Source organism: Ischnura elegans, chromosome 11, assembly GCF_921293095.1.
Source record: "Ischnura elegans chromosome 11, ioIscEleg1.1, whole genome shotgun sequence".
NCBI lineage: Eukaryota > Metazoa > Arthropoda > Insecta > Odonata > Coenagrionidae > Ischnura > Ischnura elegans.
In genome coordinates this window covers 46999802-47020962 of record NC_060256.1, presented here as the reverse complement: position 1 = coordinate 47020962, position 21161 = coordinate 46999802, and the positions used below count along the sequence as shown (strand labels likewise).

At 36.9% G+C, this 21161-nt stretch overlaps 1 protein-coding gene across 1 annotated transcript; it reads left to right on the top strand.

Moving 5' to 3' along the window:
* The first annotated feature begins 1546 nt into the window (after positions 1–1546).
* Positions 1547–19834, top strand: LOC124167940 (DNA excision repair protein ERCC-5). Its single transcript, XM_046546007.1, has 10 exons — positions 1547–1650; positions 2393–2565; positions 4132–4273; positions 6911–7034; positions 7534–7789; positions 9111–9354; positions 10751–11916; positions 12497–12939; positions 13527–13663; positions 15532–19834. The coding sequence occupies exons 1-10, from the start codon at positions 1563–1565 to the stop codon at positions 17649–17651; spliced, it is 4893 nt and encodes a 1630-aa protein (XP_046401963.1). The 5' UTR covers positions 1547–1562; the 3' UTR covers positions 17652–19834.
* Positions 19835–21161: the final 1327 nt, after the last annotated feature.

Sequence of the window (21161 nt, the reverse complement as noted above, 5' to 3'; positions counted from 1 at the left end):
AACAAATTTTTATGTTTGTAAAAAATGTGGGAACCTTACTTTTGGTACAACCCTCATATATGCCTACTGTAACATTGATTGCATGTTACCATCTGACAGCAAAGTTTATTCCTTTAAGCTGCTACAACAAAATTATTTTCCAAAAGAGTAGCCTTCAATCTCTTTTCAACAAAACCCTCTCCCCTCTGAATAAAACCTTGGCAACGCAACATACGCATGTTGCATGTCTTCACACGCGACCCAACCAATGCATCTAACACATCAAAATATAAGAGCTTGTTGTGAGAAGTTACACCTCTCATAAACTCCAAAATCAGAAATTTTGAATTTAACTCTCTCAGATGGGATTACTTAACTCTTTTAGTGCCAGTCTATTTTTCCCGGTATGATGAAGAATGCCAGGGCTTTTTTTTGGCTAATTTGTAGATTTGCACTAAATAATTTACATAAAGCGTAATATCCATCTTCAGAAACAATTTTTTAAAACTTGCTCCCAAAACTTATGGGAATGTTAAAGCATGACAGATACTAAAAATAGTTACCAAAGCTACATGAAACACAAAAAATAAAAGGGGTGAGTGTAAAAAAAAACCCGGCCGATATATCGGCCCTTGGCACTCTTTGCACATACTCCTCGGGCCAATGGATTGGCCCACTAGCACTATAAGGGTTAGTAGGTATTTGAATAAGAATAATTTTTATAGTCACGTATTTAGGAAGGATATTTTTGTGTTCACTTATTTGGATCACTAAGTTCCATTCAGTCTGGCTGATGTGTACAGTAGCAGTTATAGTTTTGAACCAAGGATGTGAGGCTAACCTATATCCACCACTACATCCAAAGTGGAGAATTATCTTAACACCACCATTTTTTAAGAGAAATACCCCATATCCAAAAGGGATTCGGGGTCTCCCCACCAATTTTGGATTTTCAAGACACAAAAATGCCATAATGGAATGTAAAAAATTTTGCGCATCATTGTATGACTAGTCAGATGATGATGTGCCACATCAAAACCTAAGTCAGATAGTAATAAATTTATGTGGTATTATAAAGCTTTTTACACTTCATTATATTTAGTCAAATCCATGAAGTCATGCCCGAGACAACAAATTAACGCAATAATGACAGGTATAAGCTAATTCTCAGCTAAAAAACGGAATAACAGATCATTAAAATACTCATGCATTAATTCTTTTTACTATTAAAAGGGTTATGGTACTCATTGTGGGCTTAAATTGATATATGTGCTGATAATATTAATAAAAAGAACTCATGATGTCATTTCATCTAGTTTTTGAGAGTATGGAAAAAATTTTAATTTTTAAGTGTAAGTTTCGACCTAATGGGCCCCCTTAGACCTGGGTTTATTTTATTGAATTAATAATGATTTTTTTAGTTATTGATTTGATATTTTTATGAAATAATGAGTAGGGATATTAAATATTGATCTTTCCATTCATATTTGGTCCTGAAAGCTTAATCACAGATTATTTTTGTTTCTACGTTGAATTTTATCTTTTTTCTTTCCCTTTTTAGGCCAAATATATAAGTCACTAAGATGGGTATTCACGGCCTCTGGAGACTTCTGGAACCTACTGGAAGAGATGTCACATTGGAGTCATTACAGAACAAAGTTCTTGCCATTGGTATCCTTTTTCATTAATGCATACATGCATGTGTTGGTATGTAAGGATAGGAATTTATATCCTTTTTTATCATTAGGACCTTTCATTTGAGTATGAACTTACCTTATTTCTATTCACCATTTTATAAAATGGGGAAATCATCAGGTTTTCCTCAATCAATAACTCTGAATTATCTTTCCTGTTTTCCCTTGTTGGATGCAGTTTTATTGGGTGTTACTCAGTACTTTACATGAGCAATTTTACTTCATCTTACTCATTCTTCCTCTGTGTTATGTTTTAAGGCCTTCATTCAGCAGATTTAAATAGAGATATCACAGTAATGTGTAGTTATTTTCATGTTTATTTGTAAAAAATTGAGAAGAATTTTTAATGAAGGCAAGAAAAAATTCTGGTCAACTAATTTTTTTTCAAGGAAGAATGGATTTATTTTTCTCTATTTCAATTGGTATTGTCCATAGTTTCATGAGAATGGTTTGTCATGAAATAATATCTAAAGATGAAAAATTTTTTGTTTAAAAATCAGTGCTCTCTTTCTTCAAGGCCAGAATCGATTGATTCATTCATTTTTCAAATCACTATGGATTTGAGGCTGAAAATATTGATGATATGATCTATCAAATTAAAATTTTTACTTTGGGACGACCTTAGAAAGACATGGGAGAAATAAATTCGTATGCATGTTTATGCGATTCATGTGGGTGATGTTCTTTATTTCTGTGTGCTTCCTTAACATGTTGTATAGATGTCTCACTCTGGTTATACCAAGCACAGCAAGGCTCTGCATACGGTGGATCCACTGCAGCAAATGCTCACCTTCTAACATTATTCCATCGAATATCAAAGCTGCTCTTCTATCGAGTGAAACCAGTCTTCGTTTTTGATGGAGAAGCTCCAGGTTTAAAGAAGAAAACAATTGTAAGAATTCATTTTTCTGTGAAGTAATTGTAGAATCAATAGTAAAAGATTCAGTCAAATCACATCAATTTCATGGATAAGCAATTCTATTATCATTCTTGCAAGTTCAAGTGATAAAGGCAGGCAATTTATAATTAATTAAGGATTTATATTAGCAGTATTTAGATTGAAATAGAGAACTTATGAGAAAGGAAGTGTTGTTTTAAAATATCAACTGATAATTATGATATTCAATGCAATGAGATGAATTGGCCTATTTATTTTACTCGTTGAAATAGAAAGTACATAATTGTTTTTGCTGGATTTGTGTAGGGAAATGTATTTTGCTGTAAACTATGATTGTATGAATGTATAATTGATTACAAAACAAACCATGGGACACCATAAGCTCTTAATGGGAGGGAGTTATTATTGAAGTGGAAGTATCTTCTTTAACAAATAAGTGTTTACAACTCTAGTAAATTTATGTCGTAAATCTCTTCATAAAAATTCCCATGGACTGTAAATCAAACCACTGATCTTTGGTTTAATGGGCATCACCACTATTTCACTCACTGACTCAGTGATTCCATCCTAAGGTTTCTTTGGATAAGTGAGGGTAGAGCTCACCCCTGACTAAGACAAAGGTGTGTGTATATTACTCATTCATGGTAGGAGGGCCAGTTCTTTTGCGTGGGCCACCTTGCACTTCGAGGATTTTTATTTGGGGGTGTCAGAAGACTCCACCCGGTATTTGAACCTGGAACTCGTCAATCGCTACCCACTACCCTCTACCCACTTGGCTAACATGCTTGCCACAGCACTTTCGAGGTTTTTTTAATTGATTCCTTGTTCAGGGGTAATTTTTCCCATTGGAATTTGTATTTCACCTCCACTTCTGTGGAAGCATTGAAATGAACTGCATTTTTATTTATTTATTTATTCATGTACCACTGATAAAAGCACCATTGCCCTCTTACATCAGGGTTTTTAACTCAACAATCAAACATACACGAACATCCATATTGTGGATTGGGTTAACCTAGCCAGGCGGGACTCGAACCCACAACCTCTTGTGTGTCAGGCCAGGGCTTCACCCTGCTGCCACCAAGGCAGGCAACGAAATGGCATTTGCAGCCAAGGGTGGCTTAATTGGCTCATGTGCTGGTATCAGGATTGCCACTGTTAGTGGCTTCTTGGAAGCTCAATTCCTTTGCATTGCCGTATATAATGGCCCGCACAAACCTAACACCTAGCACCATGAACCTTGGTGAATTGCTATGGGAATTTAGGAACCTGGATTGCATAGTTGTTGGTGCAGTGGCCAGTGAAGCTCAAGATCCATGATACTATTCCTGATACAGGGGAATTTTTAGCCATGGGAATTAATGGGATTCCACCACTGTTCATGCGGCACCGTTGAAATATAGCTCACCTGGGTAGCTTCTTTTTTGTTGAGTGCCTGCATAGTTTATTTTGTAATTTTGTTATAATATTTGTACTCCCAATGATTTTGAGAATAGTATTTATTTCATTTAATGGAAAATGAGTGCTCTTATTATTGTTATTTTCATTTCATGTCTGCAGTTTGCCAGGAAGCAGAAGAAGCAGGTTGCACGTGACAGAGCGGAGGAGATGAGACAGCAGCTATTCCTATCACTGGCTAAGACTGGAGTTGTTGATCCCGCTTACATACAAGCTCAAGCATCTACTGCTGGTCCCAGTCCTAGTACGTTCCTTCCCATTTTGTTTTCTTTATTAAATTTTACGATGCATTGTTATTGATCATGGAGAACAGTGAAAAAAATATCTCAACCCCGGAAGCTGTGTAACAAACTTACCGTACTTGACGGCATATAAGACACACTTTTTTTTCCTAAATTTGGTCTCAAAAAAGTTACCTGCATCTTATACGTGAAGGACACAGGTTAGCTTTCAATACTGAATGCTATTTTTAGCCCAGATAAAGGTCTAGGCACGCGTAACTTTTTCTTCATCTGCCATAGTTATTTTATCAGTTCATGGTGAAACAAAACTCAGTACTATTCCACAAACTTTTATTTAAACAGTCTACTAGTTTCGACGTTTATACCGACATTATCAAGACTAACTGAATTACTCCAAATCCCATTTTTCTAAACACCTGTCCGAATCCGGCCACAAAAGTGACTTCAATATTAAAATTTTACATGTACATGACACAAGTGTAAAACTGGATATTTTAGAAATTTTAGAAATCACGAAATGCACTCTTGCACGTAACACCAAAATTTTAAATGACATGACTGTATTCAAATGTTCTAATTTTTTTTTTCTACTGTTTTAAAATCTGACTTCTTCCTTGACAATCCTCTTCCTCCCCTTCCAATTAACCTCGTTACCACCTGACCTTAGTTAGACCTGGTTAGTCTTGATAATGACGGTATAAACGTCAAAACTAGTAGACTGTTAAAATAAAAGTTTGTGGATTAGTACTGAGTTTTGTTTCACCATGAACATTTCATCGTTCCATCAAGTAACGCCCGAATCAGTTGATTTTATTTTATCAGGTTTAACTAAATTTTTGCCAACAAAAATATAGCTCAAAAGAGAGAACTGGGATGGTTTCCTTCCGACTCCGCACTGTTCCCATCAAAAAGTAAACGAAACTAGTAACGTTCGCTCTGCCCTCTTTTGTTTCTGATTGCTTTGCCCGCCTATGTTTCTGCTTTACTTGGCTTTTACGAAACGTGAGAACTAAAAGAATCAGTGTTTTTTGTTGTATCTGCTTTATTTTGTATTATGTTTGATTGCTTGCCGTTTGTTAATTTTCCTTAATAAATAATGTTTGGTAATTGCATTCAATGATTGTTTATTTGGCTTTTACGAAACGTGAGAACTATGTAAAAGAAACCACATTTTAAGTTTTTATAGTACCGTGCTGTCACGCGGACTATTGAAACTTATTTTCCTTGTGTGTGGCCTTCTAAATAAGGGTGCGTCTTATGTACCAGTGCATCTTATATGCCGTGAAATACGGTAGTTCATTTTGGAGATGATTTTAATTTTTTCAAGAATTATTAAAACTTTTAAAAATACATTAATACAGTAGACTCTCGTCATTACGAAGTTCACAGGATCAAAGCACCAGGGGTTTGTGCTAACGAAGTTCGGATGACAATTTCTTTTAGGAATCATTGAAAAAAAAACATATATTTATTGTCAAAATTTCTTGTCTCTTCAATCTCCCATACTTATAGTCGCTCTGCAAAAAAGCTTCGGAGTCAAGTGTATAATACAGGAGATTAAATTACATGCAATTATATAAAAACAAGCACATTCATTTGATTTTCTATATGGAAAAATGCGGTATGACGCAATCGAGGGTTGATATCTTCCTGAATACAGTCAGTCCTCAACATACGAACAAGACGCATTCCGAAACCTTGCTCGTAAGTTGATAAACCTATGCAAGGCATCAAGGAGCGCGGTTATCCTTCAGAATGCAACACTGCATCACAATTGTGAAAAACTGATCTAGCTGAGCATGCGATACAGCTTGAGCCAAAAAAAGTCACTGTCTGCAGGAAGGAAGAATGGGTGAAACACTGCACAGTTCCTGACTTCACAATGGATTGAATGAAACTTTGTTCATTTTATGCTGAAAGTGCAAGTTCCTTCATGCCACAACTCGTCACATCGGCCAACTTTAAAGGTGCCAAATTTGAAATTTTGGGCATGCTTGAATTTTTCTAATGTTCGTATCTCTGAAAGTTTGTAAATCAAATGTGTGTAGAAAGAGGACTAACTATGCATTCAATTTACGAGCGGTAATGAGTGGGTCACCATGATTCCACTGGAATGAAGCTTATTAAATTATGTTTCATGCATACTGAAGTATTTCCTACTGCAGAAAGAACCATAATTGAAGCTCTTGGGCACAGTACTCGAGGAGAACTCAAATGTAGCACAATAATTATGTCCTAATGTAGAGTATATCCACCTAAATGCCTATAGATTGGATAGGCCTTTTCGTTGGTACCAACAATTTGCTTCGGAATAATGAAAACTTCATATTAAGGTTGTTCGTAAATTGAATGTCCATGGAGCCTTCACAGCTGTGGGAAATACCATGGCTGGAATGTTTACTCCCCCTGAGTCCAAGGAATAGGCCATTACCAAGTGAACATACGCTTTATTCTTCATGACAAAATTGAAGTATAGACTGGTCATGTAGCTTGTAAACCTGTTAGTTTAACTCCAAGCAATTTGGAATGTGATGAAAGCCCAATTTCCTAACCACTGCATTTTTCTAATTGTCTTGTGATCAGGGTTTCAGTATAATTCAAATTTAGTAATTTATAATGCTCATGTTTCTTTCTTTCAGAAAAGACAACACCAAAGAAAGGCAGTTCAGCCAAAGCAGAGGAAGAAGACCTTTACAAACTTCCTCCGCTTCCTGAAAAAGTGGCCGCCAGTCCACAAGATGAGTCTTCAGGGGAAAGTTCACTGTAAGATTTTAAATTAAGATTTAACGTATGTAGTGTCTTTGAATTATGAGGCTAGAGATGCTGTTAAGAGTGGAAAATAGCTATTATCACCATTCATGTACTGTGAACTCTTGATTAACAGGCTCCAAAACGTCTGATTTGTGGATTGTCTGGGCTATTTTCTCCCTTGTGCACATACAATTTCAAAAATTATTCCCTATGCAAAAATAATGAAACTCTTAAATGGATTGATCAAGCACAATTAATGTCTCCAAATGGGCAAATGTGTATTTTGAATAATTTATGTGAAAAGTCACGTCTATGGTTAACTTGACGGTTTAGTCACGTAATGAAGGAATTATTCGGCTGCTTCTTGAAGAAACAATTGAAAACTCGGCCGCTCGTACTTCCTTTATTGGCCATTGTATTAAATGTCCATCTTTGAAAGAAAATCTAGTTTAATTTAGTTAAAATTAATTTGAACAAATTCTCATTCTTTCGTCCCTGTGTTTCCAATCAGGTCGGATGAAGATGATCGTGACTACATGTCATATTATGATTCTGATGAGGACAGTAAGGCAGCAGTGAAGTACCAGGCCAAGGGAAAAATTGGAGGGGGCTGGAAGAAGTTGAGTTCATGGGTGGACCCTCATGAAGTTGATCTGCAAAGCGAAAGCTTCAAAGCATTACCAGTTGAAGTGAGGCATGAAATTCTCACTGACTTAAAGGAGGCAAGAAAAGAGAGTTCTTGGGGACGGCTGCATAAGATGCCTAAGGTGATCATGCCACATTTGGTTAGGTCTAGGTGTAGTATTTATGATGATCTAATAGTACACAGTTATTATTAAAGAAGGATTTGGTTTTGCACTTTATTTAAAGGAAAACAAAAGTACTTACTGTTGATGTTTTTTTTTATATTTTCGAAAATTTCATCTCAAGCAGTTTTTTTACATAATTAATAGATGTCAGTATGTGCACCCTTAGTTGCTTGTCAAGAGAGAAACCCAGAGTTTGCATCAGCCTATTCATGAAGTGCTGACTTCCCACGTATTGGTTCCACGTTCAAATCCTGTTGGTGACAGAGAATCTTCAGAGGCTACCCGATACCTGCTTGAGTGCCTTGAGGAGGGTACTGCAAGAGCTGCACTCTGTCTGTCAAATGGGACATTAAGCCATGGTCCCCTTGATGCCTTTCTTTATGAGTAGGTTGATGGTGATGCCTGGTTTCTCTCTTGACGTGTGACTAAGGGTGCTCTCATTAAGATCAATTAATTATATAAAAAACTGTTTGAGACAAAAAATTCAAAATCTATGAAACATAACCTGTGAGTAATTCTGTTTTCATTTAAATCATGTTCAAAACCAAACCATTCGTCTATAATAACCCTGTACATAAATTTGTTAAGGTAATTTTTACAGTTACATATGTGATATGCATGAAAAGAGACTTTCAGAAGCATGTTTTGAGCTTTCATTATTGCACAATCAAGTTTTGGTTTAATCGGCCATCACTCTGATAAACATTAATGCCAACATTTGGAATAAAATTGCCATCAAATTGCGAATTTGGCTGTAAAAATTAATGTTTATCAGAAAGCCAAGGTTTTAATATTCAGTACCTGCTTTTATTTTGTCTCATCATGCATCTTAGTTTCCATTACATGGTATCGGAAATAATGTGTATGATGTTATGCTGATACCATTTGAAGGTGTACAAATTACTATATTTAGCTCAAAAGTAATTGCTAATTTTTGCAAAGAAAATGTTTAAGGTTATTTTGAAAGTTTGCAACTTAAATTGTCTTGGCAAATTGTGATGTTTGTTTTATTTTGGTCTGAATCATATATATACATGTGTGGTTGGTTATTCATCCGTCTTCATTTTAATGCTTTTATGGTTCATTAATTTTTATGAAGCATTAGCTTACCTGAATTGAACTGAGAGCAAAAGCAATCTAAGAATGAAAATATCAAATGGAACTAGTGCATTTCTCATTTAATTGGAGATTCACTCAAAATTACCCTTATGTAAGATTTAAAAAAGGCATGCATATTGAATATGATTAGATGTGGGCTTGCATAGATATTTCATTCTAGGACCTTGGAAATTTCTCAAGTTTCCAAATGACACGCCTGTTACATCGTCGCAAGGTCCAGGAAGTTCTGGAGAAAGTTGAGGAGGAGATATCAACTAGTGAGGCACAAGGTGCTTCCCTTGGTGAGCTGGAAGCTATGTTGGTTGAGAAAGGTGTGACAGTTGAGAGGCATACCAGTCAACGAATTGCATCTGACGAAAGGAAAGGCTTCATTCTTGTCAGTGGATTGAAGGACCAAAGCAAAGGTATTTTATTCCTTATTATGATGTTGTAAGAGGCAGCTGTCGTATTCCTTGCCTCATTTCCTTTTCCATTCAAAGTCAGCACTACTTCCATCCCTTCGTTTCCCATTTTCCAACCATTTGGCTGTAATACTTAATGTTTATCAGATAGCAAAGGTTCTAGTATTTATTCATTCAATTGTCCATCACTCTGATAAACATTAATGCCAACATTTGAAATAAATATTGCCGTCAAATTGCAAATTTGGCTGTAAATCTTAATGTTAATCAGAAAGCTAAGGTTTTAGTATTCGGTATCTGCTTTTATTTTGTATCATGTGTTTCCATTATATGGTATCGGAAATAATGTACATGATGATAACATTTGTAGATGTACAAATTACAATATTTAGCTCAAAGTAATTGCTAATTTAAAAAAAAAACATTTAAGGTTATTTTGAAAGTTTGCCACTTGAATTGAGTTGGGAAATTTTTGTGTTTATTTTATTCTGGTGTGAATTATATATGTGGTAGGTTATACATCTGTCTTCACTTTAACACTTTTATGGTTCATTGATTTTTATGAAGCCTTAACTTACCTGAACTGAACTGAGAGCAAAAACAATCTAAAAATGGAAATATCAAATGGAACTAATACATTTCTCATTTAATTTGAAATTCACTCAAAATTTCCTTAAGTAAGATTTAAGAAACGCACAGGCATTTTAATGGCCACAGGAAGTGCTGAAACATAAGGTAAGTAATGCTATAAATGTCATCTTGTCATGCACCCGATCCAATAACGGAAGCCCTGACGAGAGAAAGATGACGGCTCCTTGGGGCAGTCGGCGTGGGTATGCAAATGAAGTAACAATAAAGTGTGATTGCTCCGACATGTGAGTCTTCCTTTTTCTGCTCGACTTTCCCAATACTCCTTCAGAGGAAGAGGATGAAAGAGCCATAGTGACTTAAAGTATTTGAATTTGTGTCCTTGACTTACAATTTTTATACAGTTGAGGACCTCAAATCCGGAAAGCTTGGGACCAAAGTGTTTCTGGATTTCTAGTCTTCATGGTATATTTTATAAATTAATAAATGCATTGAGGCTCTTGTGCTCAATATTTGAGATCCCTACGTGTCCCTGCCCAGGTTTTTTTGTGTATGTTCATAGCATGTGCTAACTTCCTACTCGTCCCAGAGCAAGGCTCGGAGAGTGGTGCCACGAGGTGGCAAGTAGAAACACTACGGAGAGGAATTTTCAAACGTTCTGGTTTTCTGGGTTTCTGGATTCCAGATTTGAGGTCCTCAACTGTATTTTTCTCTGTTATTGTGCTGAATGGTTTATGGGGATGGGGAATGACTATTCATAGAGATATTCTCGAGAGGAAGTGAATCTCATAGCTGTTCTTGTTTCTTCTAGGTGGGGGGAAAGATGACGAGAGGAAGCCAGATCCTGGCAGCCTTGCTGTGGTGAAAGAAGAGCCAGAGGACTCGGATTATATTGATGTGAAAGAATTGGAGTTCCAAAAGTTACTTTTTGAGAGCAGCAAAAATCAAGTTACCCCTGCTGATGAATGTAAGGGTGAGGGCAATGAAAGTATTTCACAGAGCCCAAATAAAAACCAAAAAGCACACCTGCCCACTTTAACTGAAGAAAAACTGCTGACCTCTAACCAAATTGTGAAGAAATTCTTAATGTCTGTGACTGAAACTTCTAACAACACTGAAAGGACACAGAATGAAAGTGGAGAGTTTGAAAGCATATCGAGTGCAATGGATGAAGGTGATCTCTCTCAGGGAGAAATCATGGCCATAATTAAGACTGAAGTTACCAATGCAGGAAGTTCTACAGCTAAGAAAGTGATATCAAGTGAAGTTAAAGTCTCCAATGATATTTTTTTGTGTGCAAAACCAGCTGCAGGGAAAGAGGATGTGGTTGAAGTAATCGAAGGATTCTCGAGTGGTGAAGATGAAAATGGTCTGACTCAAGAGCAGATGATGAGAATCATAAGTGATCAGAAAAGGTCATTAAACAATTCACTGGTCAAAAAGATTGTTGATGATCCAAAAAAATGTTTGAACCCTGCATCCCTCACGGAGTCAGCAGAAAGAAATATTAGCAATCCAGTAACCCCTGCCGCTACAGATGATGAAGTGGTAGTGGAGAAAATCAGTGACAATTCTGAATCAGAGGAATCAGATTTCCTTGAGGTGGAGGATGGCAGTGAGCATTCACAGTCTAACACTGAAAAAAGTCGTGTGAAATCTGCCGAGCTTGAAAAAGTGGTAGCAGAAAATGCTGGTGATTTCACCAAAAAAATACCTCAGGATAAAAAGTTGGAGGTGGTTGTGAACGTAGATGCTGCCGCAGATATTGGAGATGATATCTTTGCAGATGTGTTCGTCGCTGAGGAGCCAAAACAAGATTCAGAGTCTAAAGTGACTGCAAGCAAGGAGGTGATCAATACTACAGTTACAGATGCTGAAGCAAAGGAGGAATTGGACAATCCACTTCATGAACAGCTTGATAGTGGGGTCACATACATTGATGATACCTCTGGCAGTGAGCCAGGTGATGTTACTGAGGTAATTTTTTTTTCAAGTTTATTTGTCTTATGCTCAGGTGTGTAGTTTCTCAGTGTAGTCAGAAAATTAGCCTCTTTTCTGTTCATAAGTCTTTGCATTTATATTTCTGTACCATGCTGTTACTTAGTAGTGCTTGATTTCAAATTCAAGAAATATTTTTCCAAAAATATAGTTTCCATTTTTTTGTGCTCTCCTTGCACAGTGTTGACAATGGTTTTTCTGTATTTTCAACTTTGTAGTTGGTAAAAATAGAATTTTTGAATAGTTAAAAATTATTTAGAACATTTTTGTGTAATGAATGCATTGAAAACAAACCGTTATGATGTTAATTAAGATTTTTTTCCTTTATCCTACTGAAGACCATTTCCAAAAGTGCCAAAGATGTTAAATTCATTCTGGAAATAGACTCTTCAATACTTAAAAATTGTGCCATCAATAGCAACATCAGTACTTTGTACTTCTGTTATTAATTATGTGATTCTGACGTAGTATAGTCTGCTAACTTATTGAAGATAGCATCATTAGAACATTCAAAAAAAGCCTATACTTCTGGGCTTCAAGCTTTGATTTCTGTTTAAAGGTGGAGCCACAAGAAAAAGTTGCTGAGAATCCAGAGGCAGCAGATGTCCCACTTCCAGCTCAAAGTAAGGAGGCTTCAGATTTAACTGATGCAGATCGCCGCAAGCTGACCCTGGAACTCCGCAAGAAGGAGCTGGAAGGCAAGGCAGGAGTCACGGATAGGGCTCGCATTGAGTCACAAGAGCTGCTGGGACTGTTTGGCGTGCCTTGGGTTGTTGCTCCTTACGAAGCTGAGGCTCAGTGTGCATTCCTTGAATCTGTCACCTTCAGCAGTCCTCGGAAAGGCACGTTCTCTCGCTCACTCGTGGAAGGCACTGTCACGGAGGACAGTGATGTCTGGGCATTTGGTGCATCACGTGTCTATCGGCATGTTTTCGACAGGAAGAGAATCAGGGTTAGGGTGTACTCCAGGGAAGAGGTAGAGAGGAAATTGGGAATTGATAGGTGAGTTAGAGAATTGCTTTTTTTCTCTAGATTGGGGATTGGCAAATCTATGGGACACGTGCCCTGAGTGGCGTGCAGAGCAATTATTTTGGTACACAGAGCTGGAAGGGTGCTAAGGGGAATGGGTTGGTTTGCTATGTGAGATTAGTGTATGTATGTACTCTTATTTCATAAACTTTGGTACTCTTATCATGAAAAGGTTTGCCACCCCAATAGTGAAGGTATTAATTGTTGGTTCTTGATCAATTGTTTCATAATAATCTTGTGCCACCTGCACAATACTGTTACTGATTGCTTATCCAAATGATCATTCATTCAAAAACCCAAATATCCAAATGGGTGATTATTTGTTTGGACTATGTAATGCTGCTTTTGGAAAACTCTTAACATTCTAAAATTGGGACTATATCTTTATTTATTTCGTCATTTATTTAATGAAGTTTAATCAAGTGGTTTGTATTATTATTTTTACTTTTTCTCCTGGTTAAAAAGTTTGCTTTAATTTATTTTCTTTGACACTAATCTTTTGTCGTTGGTTATGTAGATTTGATTGTAATATTTCTCTCTTTCCCTTTGAATCTCTTTAGGATCCGAATGGTTCAACTGGCCCTCCTGACAGGTAGTGATTACACTGAAGGAATTCCTGGAATTGGAACTGTGAGTGCCCTTGAGATTCTTGCTGCCTTTCCTGGAGACAAAAAAGAGGATTTGCACCGCAGTGCAGGTGTGTATGATGCGTATGGAATATGACTGCATTTTGTGAAATAATGGAGTTGTTCTATAAAACACTTCTTAGTGCTTAAAATAAATATCAAGGATTTTTTAGGGGAAACCTGATTTTTCCTCTTTTCAGGCATTTGCCATTAACTCAAGAGATGAAATAAATTAAAAATTCACACATATGTATTATGATGTAATAGCTTACATGCGTTTTAGCGCATATTTTTGGTCATGTAATATATCTGCATTGTAATCACCACGTATATAAATTATTTCGCCCCAAGCATTGCATATGAAGAAAAATATGTTTAGGAACTTTCCCGATTTGAGAAATCCTTGTAAAACTTCCAATTTAATGAGTATCGGAGTACATGGTATTAATTATATGACCAAGTGGAATTTGAAAAAAGAATATCACTCATACAGATATTATTATTGCAGTTATATATGACTTTTATATTGTGCACTAAAAATGTTTTTCCAGCATATGCTGGATGAACATAATATAAATAAATATTTAGATTTTTTTCCTTTTATCTTGACCTCATTTAATTAATGATAAAATAATTCTTGGAGTATAGGTAAAATGTATATGCAGTGAGTCCTCGTTCTACGTCGCCCCGTTTAACGTCATTTCGCGATAACGTCACGAAAATTTTGAGACCGTCATTCGTTTATCGCTCCTTCGCTTTGCGATAACGTCAAGGCTTTTAAATTTCGTGCGAGAAAAAAATGCGAAGCGGCGGGCGTTGAAGGTTGTTCGTTTTGTGGGCGGTAATACAGTCAGTCTAAACGAAGTGTAAAACGGTGTGTTTATTGTTAATTGCGATTACGGTTTTAGCAAATTTCCTGCAAAATGAATTCTTCGGTAGGTGCGCAAGGTTTTACTTGACATAATGGTTTTCAGGTACCTAAAAAGTGATTTCAAGGCATTTTTCTGTGTAGAATTTGCAGTTTTTGTCGTCACTTTTTTCGCCGAGTTCACAATAATTTTGGTTCATGTAACTGCGACGATGTTTCAGCGATGATGATGCCCAGGCGACGCTCGCCCGGGCGACCACCATAGCGAAGCCGAAAAGCAAATGCTGGAAGATACAAAAATGGAGAAAGATTTACGTCACTGCTGCTATTTACGTCGATGAAGACAGGAACTTGTATTTATACGATAGTTTGGCATTCCCACCGTAAAAAATGCCCCAGATATGATACGCTAACATTTTTTTCGCGTAGGAATTGTGAGGTCTAGGAGCCGATATTAACTTTTTACATTGTTTCTTATGGGATATTATGTTTCGATTAACGTCATTTCGTTTATCGTCACATTTTTCAGGAACGGTAAGTGACGTTAAACGAGGACTCACTGTATGTAATGCAAAAAAAGTTGTTAGCCAACGTTTCGGTTTATTTAAAACTGTCATCAGGGCTATGAATGAAAACATGAAAACACAATAAAATACAAATATATACAATATTGTTACTTAAATAAATGTTACGAAAGAGTTTTTTTACAATAATATAATTTAAAAAAATAAGAAGAGAATGCACAAAAATTTTGACTTAAAAAAAACTTTCTTTTTTTATTGTAAAAAAACTCTTTCTTAACATTTATTTATGTAACTATTTCACCTATACTCCAAGAATAATTTTATCGTTAAATAAATAATGAAATATTGAAAAATGTAGTGTCTACGGGTATGTGAATAGATATATTTTGGGTAGTTGCCACTTGAGAAAAATTTTCAGGGGTGGAGGCTGAAGCCCCCAAAGCCGCCCCTCTGGCTACATGCCTGTGACCAAATCCACCTTCTGCTCTAAATTCAATTTTTATAAGAATTCTTGCCTATAATCATGTTATTGATTCACTTCATACAGATCCAGAGGTAGATGCCGCACTTTCGGGCTTGCAGCGCTTTGCAGATTGGTGGAAACGAGTCGAGAGAAATGAAAAGGAAGGAACCCCTGTTGGTCATTCCTTTCACGACCCTCCTGAAGCCGTTGCCAAAGCTCTGAGGCGCAGGCTTTGCTCTTGTCTGAAAGCGTTGGACACAAAGCAGTCGAGTGGTTCACTCCTTCCCCCTGGATTTCCTAGCAGGGCTGTGGTGCAAGCTTACCTCAAGCCTTCTGTTGATGGCTGCACTGATGCCTTTACGTGGCTGAAGCCAGATGAAGCTGCTCTGAGATGTTTTGCAAAGGTACACTTTGGTTGGTCAGAGGAGAGAATCAACTCTATCCTTCGTCCACTATTCGCTCGTCTCAAGCTCTCAGATTGTGTTGACCGACAGCAAATGTCAATAAACTCATTCTTTTCTCGTGCCAGTGTAGGACCAACTGTGATTAATACAAAGGGTACAAATTTGGGGGTGAGGACTAAAAAGGCACTGGAAAGGATATCAGGAATAAGTGAGGAAATTGAGTCTTCTCCTCCAAAGAAAAAGAAAAGAGTTGCCAGGAAAACTACTGCAAAGGCTAACGTGATTCCAGAAGAGGAAAAGCCTATTAGTGATGAAGACTTTGATACCAGCAAGTCACCTGGGAAACAACAGCCAGTTAAGGAATCATCTAAAGAGGGGAGAGTTATATGTGAAGATGATTATGAAAGAAGAGATCCTACTGGGAAGTTGGAACTCATGCGAAAGAAGTTCTCCAAGGAACTAGGAAAGATTAGGGGATCCAGGGCTACAAAGTCCAGCATTTCTAACAAATCAGGAAAGACACAAGGCAATGCTGAAGAGAAATATGAGGAATTCCCATCCACTGAAGACAGCCTAGTGGCCAATGAAGTCAGTGAAAGTGATGGGAAGATTTTTTCGAGTGAAAAGGGAGGTGTTAGTAGTGATGATGACTTTGACTTTAGTATATCACCAGGGAAACGAACCCCAGTCAAGGAGTCCTCCAAAGATGGAAGGGTTATTTGTGATGATGATTATGAAAGAAGAGACCCTACCGGGAAGTTAGAATTAAAGCGGAGGAAGTTCTCCAAGGAATTGGGAAAGATGGGTGCACCTAAGGCTTCAAAGTCCAGTGTTTCTCCTGCAGCAGGAAAGACTGTAGAAAAGGGTGAGAGTAGTGTCCCTTCTTCATCCTCCAAAGTAGGTCAGGTGGCCATAGAAGCTGGGAAATGTGATGCCAAGAAGTTTTTGGTCTTTGAAAAGGAAGGCATCAGCAGTGATGATGACTTTGATATGAGTTCATCACCAGGTAAAAGGTTAGCTGCTCGAACACCACCTAAAATAGGTAGAGTAATCTGTGAAGATGATTATGATCAGGGAGAACCTTCAGGTCAGCATGAACTTCTGAGGAAAAATTATTGCAAGGAACTGTTTAAAGGTAGAGAAATGAAGTCTGTTATGTCTCAGCAAGGAACATGTTCTCAAGAAAGTGCTGAAGATTTAAATGAGGAAGAAATGTCATCCAAGAAAGTGGAAAGTCCTCAATTAACCAAAGAAGCTGCTGAAAATGAAATCAAGGAGTTGTTAGCACTTGTGGAGGAAAGGGGTTTGAGTGATGATGACTTTGAAATGGAAGAGTCACCAGTTATACAGCAGCAACCCCAACCAGCAGCCCAGGAAAGGGTAATCTGTGAAGATGATTATGATCGCAGGGATCCAACTGGGAAACTTGAACTTTGGCGGAAAAAATTTGCCAAAGAATTGGCTAAAGTCAAAAAACCCAGGGCAACAAAGTCCTCCAAAATATCTTTTGGTCCTGGGCCGAGCTCTAGACCAAGAAATTTAGGTAATATGATCCAGGGCAATAAAACCTTAGCTATGGATACTGGCTTTGCATCTTCTCTGTACACAAAAGAAAAGATACCACAAAGGGAAAGAGACAATGACTCAGCCCTTCAAAGCAGAATGAAAGCCATTGAGGTGATGCGTAAGTCATCAATGGGCAGTGGGAAGAGAGCTGCACCCAAAAAATCAAGCACTGGCAGAGGTAAGAAGTTGAGAAGGGAAGAGGTGCATCTCTCAGAAAGCAGTGACAGCAATTAGGAAATGATGCTGGGCAAATTCATTATTAACTTTAGCAATTTCGTTATTATTTCCGTATAGCTGCGCTTTAAAAGACTTCTTTGTACACATTTAAGTATTTATTTCAAAATAATTATGAAGTTACCTTGTAAATTCCACATGGGGAAACTCTTTTGGGAATTATTTAGCACGAAAATGCATGTTGATTTTTTTATAAAGGGTTTGATGATTTCATGATGCTTGAGAATTTACACAGTCTTATAAATATGTATTGAGATTTTTATAAGAAACAATCATGTAAGTAATTGATTTATCAAAGTGCACTCTTTCTGAAAATGTTGGTCTCCTCTGATGAGTTTTATTGTTTTAGTCAACAGTTTAATGTTTTCCACTAAGAAATACGAGTGCAATTATGCAATTATTCAGTGCGAGTTCAATTCATGCCATTTTCAAATGTGCAGAAAATTGAAAAACTTCAGTGAAAATTTCAATGGCATCTACTCTAACAAGCTCAATAGTAGTGAATCTAATGTTTTGAAATATTTAGCTGAATGGAATACAATTTACAAAAAATTAATTCAATTCACCAGTGATTCTTGGTAGCTAAAGCTATGCATATGGTGTTGTCACCTCATTGCTTTAAATTTGTGCTGCTGCAAAATATGTACATTCATTATCATTGTGCCTTGATTTTTGCTGGAAAATTTATGCAAAGAAGTTCCAATATGTTTCTTTGAGTTTTAATTACTTTAGAGAATCATGCTAGGAGTTTTACATTGAAACAAATTTTACAATCGAATGTTGTTTTGTAAATATTCTTGAGGGCAGTGAAATTCCATTTACCTACCTTTGTAGCACTGTCAGTATTCATATTTTTCTGGAAAATCTGTAGTATTGCAGTTTTGGAAACATTTATGGCCAAAGTATTTTGATAAAACTTAATTTTCGTGGAGTTTAAGATGAAATATTGTGTGTGTAATATATTGTTATAGCATGTTATGATTTAAGTGTCAATAATGGCAATAATGTATATAATAAATTACCAGTGGAAGAATGTAAGTCATTGTACCTGATTTAAATTAAATTTTGCAATTATGGAAATTACTATTTTTAATTTGACTCTTTGAGATTACAATCAACAATTACCGTTGAGGACCTCAAATCCAAAATCCAGAAATCTGGAAAATTTGAAAATTACTCTGTGTAGTGTTTCGACTTTCCACCTCCTGGCACCATTCTCCGAGCCTTGTTCTGGGACGAGTAGGAAGTTAGCACGTGCTATGAACATACTCTAAAAACCTGGGCAGGGACACATAGAGATCTCAAATATTGAGCACAAGAGCCTGAATGCATTTATAAATTAATTTATCAACAAAATATAGAAGAATACGAACAGATTTACTGTCCAACTAAGGGAGGTATCGATAGATATCACAACATATAATGGGGCTGAATAAAATTCTAGAAGTTTTGCATGAAAACAAAAAACAGCAATATGAAGCAATTAACTTTGTATGAAATGTTCAGTAAAAATAGTATGTCTGTTGACCTAAGTGATGAATCTGGGGCCTGTTGCTCAAAATCCAAGTAACGTTTTGCATTGTATGAGTATTAAATCACTTACTACTTTTTCTCTAATAATTTTAAAGAAAAGTTTTTTATGTTTAACTGAAATACTGCAGGAAAGTTTATGCCAATTAACGTTAAAATCCCTTTCGTGTGAAATTTCTGAGTTGTGGTTTTATTGCATTAAAATTCTCAAAGAAAAAGTGCACCACTTTTTCCGCGTGCTGAAGACCATACATCCAGAAACCCTTTGGTCTCAAGCTTTCCGGATTTGAGGTCCTCAACTGTAATTAGTATTTTAAGCTGGTAAGGTAGGCTTAATAATATGACTGCCTGCACACAATAGAGTATTTGCTCTGTATGATTTAACACGTACTTTCCCAGCAAAAAGAATAAATTTGCACAGGATGTATCATCAATTTATAATCGATCAGAATCAACGAAAAGCGGTTATGCTGAAATATACGACCTCCCATGTTTTTTGATGTGACGTCAGCTTGCACTCATTACGTGGAGTTTGCTCTTTGGCATTTGTTTATTTTTGTTACTTGGTAAATAGACAGTCACAGTTCTCTATGGAATTCTCAAGGGATTGTTTATGTATGCTATTCAATTGAACCTTCTTGTAATAAAGAGATTATTGGTACTAAAAATTCCTTGTGAGGGAGGAAAGTAATTCATCAAAAGATATTCCGTGCTATAAGACCGGGTGAGAATATGGTCTTGCAGTGTATGAGTATTTCTACTGTGGTAAAGGTTTTTGTGAGCGTGGCAATCATTCCCACATGGAAGTATATACTTGAGAGAAAGTGGATGATTGGTACTCGATGTATTTGAAGACAATGCCACTCCATCATGGCATTTGCTCTGCTGTGAAGATCATTTCTACGAATTCCAGTTTTTTTTTCTGTATAGAAAGTATTTGTCTAAGGATGACTAAGCTGGCAAATGAAGTGCAAAATCGGCATCACGATGGCCTGTCATGTAGGTATTAATATTAAAAGTGTGAAAAAGATGCAAGTGAAAAGTAAAAATAAAAACTTAGTAATTTGGCTTTAAATGATTTGGATATTTTCATGGAGACCTTTTAAAACCACATATGTACCACCCACTGCCATACATGTTATGGAAATACCTCATTCAAACCCTATTGTTGATCGCAGTGTTAAATAGGAACTTCTTTTATGCCCTGAAATGAGTTATGAATGTACACTAGCCAAGAGCGGACATGGGGGCTGTATCTTGGCCAATAAGAATATGTTCCCCAGCTGCCAGTTTGTCCCACAATAGGGTGGTTTCCTATTATTTTTTTATTGCCTATATCGGAAGATTATTACTCCTGGAGTACGTATTTCATGCTTTTAGATTTTTAAATGACGATATCTATTTTTCGCGATTAAATGAAAAGTGAAAATTTTCAAGCGCGCGAAAACGCGACGGGTAAGGAAATCTCTCCGTGTGACGTATTTCTGGTTCCCCCTCCCGCCTTGTGAGGTGACCTTGATGGAGGCTCTGAGAGCTGATAGGACGCAGGATGCTAGCGGGTAGCTGAGTACCTTGCTGGCTGGTAGCGCTTGGCTTAAAAAAGGTTTATTAATGCCTTATCAAACGAAGAAAACTTTCCGACCTTAGCCATTTTTGATAGGTGATTATTAAGACATGTTTCCCTGAGCTCTGCGCCTCATGCATGCATTGGTAATCTCAGACGATGTATAACTCCTATCTTCTCCTATAGAAACTAGGTCCCTGTGACGTCACGTGGAGTGGCATCGCATAGGCGCCAATCTGGCCCTTTTCAAATGAGGATAAAAATGGACCATTGCCATTCGTCTAAACTGGTATTTCTAAAACGAAATAATTTGTATATTATGAATACAGTAATGGTGGGTAACAAATCGCAATCAATGCCTTTCGGTTTCTTTGATGAAGGAAACTACCCTATTGCAAATCATCATCATCTCTGTT